This window comes from Uloborus diversus, unplaced genomic scaffold (assembly GCF_026930045.1).
Source record: "Uloborus diversus isolate 005 unplaced genomic scaffold, Udiv.v.3.1 scaffold_1139, whole genome shotgun sequence".
NCBI classification, from domain to species: Eukaryota; Metazoa; Arthropoda; class Arachnida; order Araneae; family Uloboridae; genus Uloborus; species Uloborus diversus.
Genome location: NW_026557809.1, coordinates 7,284 through 20,299, shown reverse-complemented (window position 1 = coordinate 20,299; position 13,016 = coordinate 7,284). Strand labels below are relative to the sequence as shown.

The 13,016-nt window shown below is 31.4% G+C and overlaps 1 protein-coding gene across 1 annotated transcript; it reads right to left on the bottom strand.

The window, feature by feature from the left end:
- Positions 1-368: 368 nt before the first annotated feature.
- On the bottom strand, positions 369-2,246 carry LOC129232307 (52 kDa repressor of the inhibitor of the protein kinase-like). The gene has a single exon (XM_054866470.1). The coding sequence runs from the start codon at positions 2,244-2,246 to the stop codon at positions 369-371; it is 1,878 nt and encodes a 625-aa protein (XP_054722445.1).
- Positions 2,247-13,016: the final 10,770 nt, after the last annotated feature.

Below are 13,016 nucleotides of genomic sequence, written 5' to 3'. Positions count from 1 at the left end.
TGACATACTATCATATGAATTTGTTTTTTTTACAATGACTGTAATTGTTTCAAACAGTGGCGGATCTAGAACTTGGACAAGGGGGGGGGGGCTAACTTAGGTCTGTTAAAAAAAAAAAAAAAAAGTCCAGTATAATATCGTTCAGCATCCTTTTCACGAGAATGTTACGACATTTGTTATTTAAAATGAGCATATGTTTATTTTTAACTTGTAAAACATGAAATACACTAAAAAATTGTCAAAAGAGTTTATTTTTTAAAATGATTATGAAACAATTTTTCAAAAACACAGTCGGCACATTAGTTGTAAGAAAATAAAATGATTTAATTTGTTACTCTAGTTTAAAACAAAAAAAAATACTTTAAACATTATTTGACATGTTCCCAGTTTTCCAAGCACATTCTCCTCTTCTTACTTTTGCAGAAGAGTTCAATTATTTTGTCGACAGATACATCTCTATCTCTTGCCACATTTGCTAGAGCAAGTCCATTTAACCGTACTTCTCCCATTGTGCTTCTTAAATAGGTTTTTATCCTTTTTAAGGTAGAAAAACTACGTTCAGCTGTTGAAGTCGTTACTGGGATTGTTGCGAAAATTTGGAGAAGAACAGCAATAGATGGGAAAAACGAAGGGTCTAGCTCTTTCAGTGCCCCGATAGCTGTTGTAGGAGGACCGCATATCGGCAGCCATTTATTCCTCCACATCTTGATTTCTGCTAATAGCAAGCTCAAACTTCCTAGTTCATCTGTAAAATTCCTGTATTTTTCTGCAGCAGTTATAATATTTTTGTCAGTATACCTCGACAAGTTCGATGGAATTAGACCTTCGAGGGGAAGCACTCCAAGAAAATCTCTGCTAAATCTGCAATCAATCTCGGAAATGAAGTGATCTATCAGAGGAAGAAAGACTGTTCGTCTGAAATAAACTTCTGGATTTTCTGGAGGTGTACAGTCTCGAGCACTTTTACGCTTTCCTGATCTGGGTATTTCTAACTCCAGATCCAATTCTTCAGCAATTTCAAGGCAGTTTTTGTAAATAGTTTGAAATTCGAGTTCTGCGTTTTGTCTTACACTCCGAAAAGTGTCCAAAACTTGAGACACATTAGCTAATGCAGAAGACAAATCCTGCTTCGGGCTTTGCAACTGCTGACTTAGCCTCAGTGTCAAACTGAGACAGTACACTGATATTTCGACGCCAACAATAAATTCACTCCTTTTTATTGAAGCATTTAACATATATGCTTTTGTTGACGCTTCGGAAGAGGCAGTTGTATGTAAACTTTCCAGCACAGTCACAACAGGAACAAGTAGTTCCTTAAATGTTATTAGGCTGTCATGCCTTTCTACCCACCGTGTAGGGCAAAGTGCTTTCAATCTCTTTTTTTTAGTTTCCGAAAAGTCTTGCTTTTCTACAACATCGATTAATGCATTTGTTCTGTGCGCAGAAGCTGAGAGAAACACAGAGACAGTCTCAACTGTTCCCATTACGTTTCTTATAACAGGAATTTGGCAGCTTTTTGTGATGCACAAATTCAGGGAATGGCTGAAACAATGAGTATAAATGGCGAGGGGTTGCTGCTCGGAAATTAGAGCTTGAACGCCCTTAAATGGCCCAGACATGTTGCTTGCTCCATCGTAGCCTTGTCCACAGAGGTATTTGTAAGACAAATTCAGTTTTGTCAGTTCTTCGTCTATTGCGGATTTAATCGATAAACCAGTTGTCGCTTTGAGTTCCACGAATCCAAGGAAATCTTCCCTGGTTGTGAAACTGTCTATGTCGACATATCGCACACAAAACGTAAGCTGCTCCTTCTTACTTTCATCTGTGGTTTCATCACATATTATTGAGAAGTATTTGGCTTTTTGTATACTACTCGTAATCTCCGAATGGATATAATCGCCAATGCATTCGATTATGTCGTTTTGGATTGTTTTGCTGATATGTGTACTGTTTTTTCTGCAAGTGGTAAGGTGCGTTTTCAAATCTTCATCACCAGCATCAATTCTAAAAGCCAATAGACTTTTGAAAACACCCTGGTTTCCTCTTAATGCATTTTCTTGCTCTTCCCTGCTGTTCAAATTGCCGTCATCCCTATGACCTCTCAAAGGCAGATTGTTATGGGCACAAAACAGTACGGTTTTTACTATAGGCTTCAAGCGTTTTAAATTTTGCTCTATTATAGAGGCTTTTCTAGCGTCTATCAGGAGGCCAACATGACTTACTGAACTTCCAGGAATAGGCTCCATGGATTGTTTAAAATGCAGGGCTTTTTCCACAGAAAATTGATGGTATTGGGTAGTTTGGTGATATTTTAGTTCTTCTGTAGCTTTCTTAAACTTAATCAACGGCTCCTTAACGAATGTTTTAAGCACCTGAAAATAAATAAACATCTTATTAAACTGCAATATAAAAAAAAAATTTGACGCTCAATTAATATCCCAATTTAGGTGTTAAGAACCGGGTGGAACATTAGAAGCAAAAGTCTTTCGAAATAATTCAAACTAATTTATGTTGATATTCGAGGTTTTATCTTTTAACAGTATGCATGAGTTGCTTATTCCTTTGTATTACTTGATTTCGAATTGAGGTAATTTCAATAATTCATTAAAATTACCATTCTTCCTATTTTTATGGACTTTGCTTAGACAATTAAAAAAATAAATTTGTTATGAATAAATACAGCTTATGAATTTACTTGTCTAATATGATAACTTTTAGTTTACAAGCCTTAAACATATGTAAAAAATATGATGTATTGATGCCATCGACGTTAAAACTGTTAACATAGATATTTTGTCATTGATGTTTCAAAAATAATTAAAAATTAATTTAAATGAACTGTTTTAATAATAATTTTTCTATCTACGAGGTTGTTTTGGTCTATTTCTTCCTTTGGCTTGTGAATGATGGAAGCTTGATCGATATTGACATCGTGAAATGTATTCAGTGGGTCATGAGATTTGCGTAAAACCTAAAGCTGAGTTCGCACTAAGGCGCGGGGTTGCGCGATTCCCGTTTTTTAAAAGATCGCGGTCTTTCTTATCTTGAATTTTTCTATTTTTCAAATGTACTTAATAACGACAGTCAGTATAAATGAAATAGCCGAAAAGAACTTTTGACCACCACTTAATGGAAGAATCTAAGAAATAAACCAAAAAAAAAAAAAAAAAACAGAAAAAAAATATCGAGAAGAGCGCTTAAACTATTATTTTGCCTATAAAGAATATTGACACTATTAAAAAAAAAATTCAATTCAATTCTGAAAAATGCCACTTATGAACTGATGGAATTTCTCACCTGATTTCCAATTCCAGCTCCAGTTGGTGCAAACAGAACGCACATTTTACAAAATCCACCAGACGAAAGCTCACTGTAAGCAAGCCAATTGTACTGCTCCAACCATTCTCGTCTAAATTTACGGTTCTGCTTTCCTTCAGCTCTTGTTGGAAAGCTATAACTCACCGGAGGCTTCCATGTTTCATTTAAATATTTCAGCTTTTTATCGTCATCTAAAATCTTTCCAACAGCTAATCCAATATCATATAATTGATAATTTGTTAAAGATGTTATATCAGTAGGATTCTAAAAAAAAAATACATTTATAAGTTAAGTAATTTAATATATTCCCTACAAATTATAATACATATTCCTATCTTAAAAATACATTCAAATAGAAATAATTTACCTGATACAAAAAATCTTGAATGTTCAAAACGGTTTAAATGCATTTAAAATGCAGTTGACACTCAATTTTACGAAACTCTATTTACGAACACTCACGATTTTAAGAATTATTCTCTAGAAAAAAAATTTAAAAATCTTAAATTTAAGCACTGTAATTTTTCATTATTTTTTATGGTTAAACCAATTTTCTGAAAACGAAACTATCTTTCTCATGCAAAAAGATAGTTATTTAATAATATATGAACAAATAAGATTCCTTTTCAAAGTTTTAGTAAATTTCAAAAAATTTGTCTAATTCATTAGCAAACATTCTAAATTCACACCTTTATTTTTTCAACTTATGAGAGTACCAATGTAGAAGAGAGAAAAAACTATAGTAGTATTGCAAAAAAAAAAAAAACCCTCAGTATAAAATGCTGAAACTTAACATGTGAAAAATAAATAAATGAATTAAAAATTGAACAAAGGCACCTGATTTTTATCAGATTGCTTTGAAATCACCTCATCTTTTGCCCATGTTTTGGGGTAAAAAAAAAAAAAAAAAAAAAAGATTTTTCAATGCAAAAAAAAAAAAGTGCAAGCTTATGGATGCAGAAATTCGTTAAACGTCTTAGACTCCATAATCTCACACTTTTTTTTACATTGAAAAAGGGGGTTCCTGCTAACATGACCCCCCCCCATGTACCAGCAATCATGATTACTATTTTACTTATTTATGCTTTAAACGATAATTTTAATTTTATTTTTGTATATCAATATACAGTTGGTATGTTATAACATATTTAAAATATAGCTGAATTTTAAAGAAAATATATTTACTTGTTCTTTAGAAGTCTCACATCCAGCTGTACAGTTGTTCACATTCTCAACGTTAGATGTAGTCGGCATGCGTTGTAGTAGTCCATTATTAGAACACGGCTGTTTGGAATCTGATGGTATTTTATCGATACTAACTCCATCGTGTCCTTGGAAATCATCAGTTATATGCGTATTGCTTTTACTAAAATAATCTGTAAGTCGACGCTTCATATTCACTCGACAATACTTATATTTAAAATATCAAAACAATTGCGAAATAAATCAAGTCAAACACCAATTTTGCGCCCGCCCTTTAAAGCGCCAGTCCAACAAAATCGCCACATTTGTTTCTTAACAAAACTTCCAAGTGTGAAAAAACCAAGAATCCAAGTATGAATTTTAATACAAGCAATTCGTTAAAACAACAGTTCAATACTGCGACAACCGATGCCGCGTCCCAGAAAAACTTTTCCACAATTTTCCACCTTTTATTATTTTAACTAAATTTTCGCTCTTGGTGTTTCCTTATCAGTAACCTTAGCATATTATGAGCATTACTACTTCGTTGTGCTATTGCTGGTTGTTCAAAAGAGGAGTACTCAATGTTGTCTCTGGGCAGAAACAGCCTATTAAGAGTTCATTTACAATAAACATAAGTCCTAACGAGACACATGGTCAGCAATTCAACATTACAGAAAGGAACTATTGCTTTTTTTCTAGTCCGACTGCATATTCCTAATTCAGTGGGAGGGACTCTATTATCGGTTTCCGCGGAAATAGGGATGCACCATACCTGCTCCTGATGATACCTGTCAGTAGCCATTATGTATCGTCCTCTCCGGCTTGCTTAGTACACTTGCTTAATTTACTGCCTAAACGTTTTGAAAAGGATTAGTGAACGACAGGTTTTCATTCTGGATGTCGCGGGCTTCAAAGAAAGAACAGTGGTGTCCGTTGACAGGAAGAGAATTTAGTAAACATAATCCTAGCTTAAGTTTACAAAAGTGGTGCAGTAATGAAAATCGCTGAAATTTCATTTTCTATGAATGTAATTTTTAACCAAATGGTAAGGGTTGCTATAGTATCCTTAGCACCTCCCCCTCCTCCCCACTGCTCTACAGATCCACCATTGAAGCTGTATAAATTTTATGAAATATTACAAACTTAGTAAAAATATTAAAGTATTAAAAATATCTAAAACTGAAATTTTATCGAGTGTAAGTTCTGACCTCAAGGGGATACTATAGACCCCCTTAGCCCCCCCCCCGCATAGATCTGCCAGTGAAATGTATAAATTTAATTTAATATAATACAAACATAAAATATCCATAAGTAGTGCAGTATTAAAAAATATAAAATTTCAGTTTTATCTAGTATAAGTTTTGACCTCATGGAGGTAGGGGGGGCTATACTCCCTTGCCCCCCCCCCTCATAGATTCGCCACTGACGGCGTTAATTAGAAAGTAATAACTTCAGATTAAAAACCTCGATAGCAGAACAAAGTTATTGTCTCGAAGACTTTCCATGAAATTACAAATCGCATTGTAATCTGTTGTAAGTTTTAGCCAAATGGGAGAAGGGGTCACAGTCCCCTTACTACCCCCCCCCCCCACCCCAAACTCGCCATTAATAAACCACCGTATATAGTGTACATATTTAATAAAATATAATGCATGTTTGTAATTCGCAGAAGTATTGACGTATTTAAAATCTTCGAAATTTCGGTTTTATCTAGTGTAAATTTTGACCTTATGGGAGAGGAGGGGGGGGGGCTATAGCTCCCTTAGCCTTGGAATGATGTAAAATATATTACGGCTAACTTTCAGATTAAAAAATACCTCGATCGCAGAATGAAATTATTCCCTCTGAGCCGTTCCGTGCCATTGCAGATCACAATTTAATCTGTCGTAAGTTTTGACGAAATGAGAGAAGAAGCTACAGTCCCTTATGCCCTCTCCCATCCCCCATGTATACGCCGCTCTGTATAGTGCTTCTATATTTATTTAAATATAATACAAACTTAAACATGTTACAATATCGCAGTATTAAAAATCTCTGAAATTTCGATTTTATCTAGTGTAAGTTCAGACCTCATGGGGGGGGGGGGGACTATAGCCCCTTTAGCCCCCCCCCCCCCCCGTGGATCCGCCACTGATAGTGCTTCTATATTTATTTAAATATAATACAAACTTAAACATGTAACAATATTGCAGTATTAAAAATCTCTGAAATTTCGATTTTATCTAGTGTAAGTTCAGACCTCATGGGGGGGGGCTATAGCCCCCTTAGCCCCCCCGTGGATCCGCCACTGGTTTCAAAGTGGATTTTCATAATTTTGTATAATTTCAATTAAAATGCCCTGTTTCACTTACTTTTCTTCTTTTTCTTTCTAGCGAAGAAGAAGTTTTACTCGGCATAAACTTGAGGAATCAAATTGCATCTGCGAAAAATATTTCAGAAGCGGATTCAAATGTCGAATCACCAATAAGATGGTCAAAATTTGTTATTCAATTTGCTGTTCCTAAAAACCATTATGAAAATCCAAGTGGGATGTTTCTCTGTTTGCCAAGCATGCAATTTGAATCTTTTTCAGTCAAAAAGTTTAAGAAATTTACAGAAACATTGTTCTTTAATGATGTAAACTTGGTAAGCTGCATTTAAAAATATTTCTTAAAATGTATACTTAAAATATTTTTCAGTTTTTATGAGAAAGAGAATGTTTAGTTTCGATATTATTTTATCTCAAATTCAAGGTTATCATTTTCCCCCCGTCATCTTAATATTTCTGCAAAGAAACTTAAAAAACATCATTGTCTTGCAGGTATGCATGTTTATGTACACACATTACTTTAGTTAGGGGGAAGGGGAGGCTATCCCTCAAAGTATTTAGTTTATTGTGTAATAAAATTAACTCGAATTTAATATGCATTGCATTAACTGCAATAAAAACTTACTGTTTTATTTTTGAGCCCCAAAGCAGAATACTGCTAAATTTGTGACGTACGTTGCAGAACAGATGCCTGAGCTGCAGAACAATTCTGCTCAAATGTGAGAGGAAAACTTGGGCAAATTTAGAAATTATACAGATTTTAGCAAAATTTCTGCAGAAATTGAATTTTTCTGCAAATATTATCTTCCAATGCAAGATGGAATTTGGCATAAATTCTGCAGACTTCTTTAAATTAGAAGAAAATCTAAAATTTTCGAAAATTACGATAATACGGTAGAAAGCTTGCGAAAAGTGTTGAATTCAGTAAGTTATCTAAAGGAAATTTTAGATTTACTTTAAACTTAAAGAAATCTACAGAATTTGTGCAAAATTCTATCTTGAGTTGGAAGAATTTGTACAAAATCGGCTCTGCAGACATTTCATATTCTAAATCTGAACAGATTCTGATTTTTCTAGCATTTTTGGTTCCCCTTTTCCTTATTTTTCTCAATCGATCTTCATCCACTGCAATTTCCTCCATAAACATATGTGTTGGAAACATGCAATATTGAAACACGTCCATCACCGAAAATTGCGTGCTCAAAATTTCAATCCTTTGGCATCCTGTAAATATTTTAATCATTTATTAAGTTTTAAAATGTTTTATAAAATGCTACCCTAACTCGACTCATTTTATTTATTATTTTAGTATTTTTTTATTTATTAACATTATTTTGATTACTCCTTTATGACATGTAAAATTAACCAAAAAAAAAAAAATGGTTTGACACTTCTAGGTTCTGATTTTTATAAAATTTTGTATCTTTGCTCTTTATATGCATTTTAGAAAACCTTTTAAATGTTTTTGAAAATTCTCAATCGGTTTAGGTTCTACAGTAATGCATAGCAACAGTGAAGTTTTATAAACTGAACAAAAAGAAAGAAAGAAAAAAAACACTCCTATATGAAACGATTTTGATTTAGGGCCCCGATTTGTGGAAAAGGTCACTTGTTGCTTGCTTTTGTGTACAGTGCAATGCTTGAAGTACTTGCAGAACTATTTTGGTCAAATGATTTTATGTTACAGAACATTGTTAAGTATTCTGCTTTAAAGCTTGTGAGTTAAAAGTAGTGTAAATAATATAATCTGAGTTTTTTATTTTGCCTAGCGCAAATTCATCTATTGTGACATTGATCCAATAAGAAGGTGCGTCTTTCCAAATATTTTGTTCCAGCTACAGCACGGTATGTTCATACAAGTCCTTATCAATAGAAGTACCTTGTCTCTGCTTCACTTACAATGGATGTATGAAAATAGTAGCTTAAATGCTTTTTGTTTTTCACAACTTAAAGGAAACACTTGGCATATTCCAACATTGGAAGGCATTCCCTGTTTAACTTCTGACTTAAAGTCTGATTGAAATCTCTTTGAAACTGATTCACTTGCTCTTCATTGTCAATTCCTACAATTTTGAGATCATCCACAAAAGTATTCATCTTCCGTGATTTTTTTCCCATTTACAAAAAATAATAAACAATAATATCCCTAAAATTGAAACTTGTGGAAGGTTGCATAAATGTAACATGTGTTTTTACTTGTTTATTCAAAATACTTGTATATTTTCTGTCTTAAAAATCTGCATTTTGTTAAAATGTTGTGTAGATTGTGTGTTATTACCTACTATATGCAGTGTCATTTTCCAGCCATAAAAGTTAGCTATAAATTTCAAAAATATTTTAGATTTGTATGTTATAAAAGTTTATTTTATTTATTATTTATTTATTTTTTTTTAATTTCTGTGTCTCTTAAAATTTACCTTAAATTTCTTTTTCTTTTTTTTTTTTTTAATTTTCATTTAAAAATATTTCCATCCATCAATCTTTTCTTCAAAATATACAGGCAACATTTTTATTGTTTTTATTATCAATTCTTTAAAATTACCAAAACTTTAGAAAATTTTGAAAGTCATTTTATGATTAGCTTTCTATTATTTTCTCTTTAAGACTTAAATATAGACATTTTTTCCACGTTTTTTAATACTGTATGTATTTGTTACAACATTTATGCCTTATTTAGTTCAAAACACCAAATTTTGCAGGATGTTTTCTACCTTGGAAATGCAATATCTTCTTTACTTAGTAGTGATTTAACTAATTATAATATATTATGACACCTTATTTATGATGTTACCAGCAGGCTTTTACTAAAGCTACTTTTGAAGCAAATATTTAAATAGGGAATTCTCTTTTAGGTTGTAAATTGTGAAACAGACTCTGGGTTTAAAATGGTTGGTTTGTTGACACCTCTGACAGATCTTTCGTTTGTCATGTCTGTTTTAGATCCAGCTTTTTCTTTAATTGAAAAGAGAAAGGTCAAATTTGAGCTTATGTCAAATGATCCTGTATGTCAAGTTGATATGATAGATATTAAGACATTAATGTTCAAAGATCTGAAAGCCACAAGTGACAGTAAGTTTAATTGTATGTTGTTTGATTTTTCAGCATTGTAAAGAGTGCATGTAAAGTTCAATTTATTGATGTTAATTTGATACTTATTTTTGTAATTTTTTAAAAATTTTGATTAATAAAATATTCTTTAATGATGCTTGTTTGGTTACATTTAAATTTACTAAAACTTTTAGTTGATTGGCATTTGTCATAATAAAAGTAAATTGTGTTTTAGAATTTCAATCAGTGTTTATAAAAACTAGTTTATGATGATGCCAAAATGAAAAATCAATTCTACCTTTATCCTATTCGTATAAAATTAATTATTATTTGTAACTTCATACACTTGTCAATATTTGAAGTGATTCAACTATTCAAAACGTATGCAAAAAAATTTCTGCCAGAAAAGAAGTTTTGAAAGCATACTATATTGGTGATATAAACAAAAACAGCTTTAAAAAATAATAACAAATTAGCAATATTGGCCTTAAAGTGCTGTACTCTTCTCCATTTTCATGAATGAAAAATGATTTTGGTGTGAAAAATAATATTGATAGATTTATGCTTCTATTTTGTTTTCTGTAAAACTATAAAAGTTTTTCCTTTTATACTTTTACTGAAAACAAAAAGAGAAAACAGGCAGTAGGGAATGCCTAAAAATGTATAACACACTCACACAAATAAATAAATAAATAAAAAACTACATTGATTTATAAACTTTTTGGGTGATAAAAATAAAATAACAAATATCATGCTTCATTTTGATTGTGTTCAATTACTGCTTTATTTTTATCAATAAATGAACAGAATAGTTATAAACTGATTTGTGTTTGATTCAGAAAATGAGTATGGAAATCTCTTTGGAATATATCTTTGTGTTTTCCATATATGAGTTCCATATTTGATTGCTTATTTTACTTAATTTTTTATGATTTTTTTAAATTAAATTTATGTTCAAAATGTTTTATTTACGTATAAAATTACGTGTGCTCATAGCTTTTTCTTGTTTAGAAAAAAATTACATTGCTCCAACTACATCTTTAAAATGCAAGAACTTTGAATCAGAGTGTTTAGAAAATTGGTACCAGCCTACATCGTCTGTTTCTGAATTAATATCTAACTTACATTCTCAAAGAACGAGGTATTTCAATATTTTTGATCAATTGAAATTTTCTTTATTTTTATTCAAACTGTTGGGTTGGATCAACAAAGAATTAAATGTTTTGTTTCTCTTTATTAATTTTTCTGCATTTTGTTATAAATCTGGCAGGAGTTCCAAAATATGTGGTGGCACCATAAAGTGCCTCACAGATGTTTGCTGTCATGAGGTACCCAAATATCAAATCTAATCTGTTGCTGATCTAATGTGTTTTTAAGGGTTCCTTTAGTAAGTAATATCATCAATCAAATGAATCTAGCACATATTTCATGATCTCAAGGACCAAGAGAAAGGAAATGAATTTGTTGTGTACAATTGAATTAAATTTTGAATGATGGGCAACATTCTTGGCTGAAACATATCAAAATTAGCTTCACTAGTTGCAACTCATAAGTAAAAAAGGACCAAACACTCATACATGCTCAAAAATAACTTACATGCAACAAGACAAACTTAATACCTTAATCTACATTATTCATTAGATTAGCGAGTGTAAATCTTTTTGTTTATAAAATGTTTAAGGGGTCACAGTACCTCAAAAATGATGAAACGATCAAAAATTGATTTTTGAATTTTTAAAAAATGTGGACAATATTTTAAGATTTTGAAAATAAATTATTAGTTGAGAAATGAGTGTGTATGTTATGGTTTCAAAGAAAAATACCATATTCATAAATTTTAAAAAAATGTTCAAAAGGTACTGTGACCCCTTAATTACAAATAAGGAGTACATTTTTTTTACACCTCTGAATATCTAATCAAGAATGTGATGTGCCACAGACTTGAATTCCATAAAAATTGTAATTATTCCTAGGATGTAACTATAAAGTTAAGTTGGGGAACCTGAGTACCACAATATACTTTTCCTGCATTTCCATGAGATTACAATATGCTAATAAATATTTTAATTGTTCAATTTGTTATTTTTTTCTTTTGACATATTGTTCGAAAACAATTTTAATAATTACAACAATCCAATAATGGTGCCACTCTCCTGAATTTTACTTGCTCATTTTATATAATGAAAAAAAGGTTTCATGTCATTGGATCTTTATGGTTGTATAAAATCTCAGCTAATTACACTGTTGCTAATCATGACTTTTTTTTTTTTTTTTTTTGAAGGATATCAAAAATTGAGGCTTTTAATAAAAAATTGCAAAGTTCAAAATGTCTCAAACGAAGTGTGAAACGAAAAAGTGGGAAGAAAAGTAATGAATTATTTTCAACAGGTATGTGTTAAATGCATTCTCCTTGTTACTGATTTTCATTTTCCAAAAGGTTGATGCTTTTATGTTTCATTGTTTTTGAACAATAAATTGGTCTTTACTTCATATTTTTTTCCTTCTCCTTCATACTATATGTTATTTTACTGCTAATCTAATTTGATGTCTAAATATATAATTATGCATAATTTAGCTTTATCATAGCTGCTAACACTCTCCATTCATTTGGGAGACTCTCAAAATTGAATTCCCTTTTCCTAAACTCTCTAATGAACTAAACATCTCCCAATTTTCATCACAACAAATTTCCCGTAAAGGGAGTTTTTTTTCCAGGAAAAATTGCTACAGTAAAATTATTACAGAAACGAAATCTTATCATACAAGCATTGAAAATTGTATGTCTGATCATTTTTTAAACATGTTTATTTAATTTTCTTTCTTTTTAAAACTTTTACTTCCCAAAAATTGCGGTAAAAGTTCCCGATTTTTCTCTGAACTTAATAAACTTTTACCTGGTGCAAAGAATGTCTACCACCACTTTATGAGAGTAAATGAACTTATGACTCTTTAAAAGTTCTTTCTTTCAAAATGAGGTTGTAGATTTTTTTCTAAATCTTCCAAAAAGTCAAAATGGTTATCTTAGTTTCTGAATTTAGGATTCTGCCAGATTTCTGAACACCAAATTTCGGATCTTATACAGGTTTTATTTAAGAAATCTCTACTCAAAGTTTAAAAATTCCTTCTACGTAAATTCTTGTTGCTAAATTTATTTATG

Excerpts from the sequence above, each read along its gene's own strand:
- LOC129232307 (XM_054866470.1), bottom strand. The coding sequence starts at position 2,246 with ATGGAGCCTATTCCTGGAAGTTCAGTAAGTCATGTTGGCCTCCTGATA.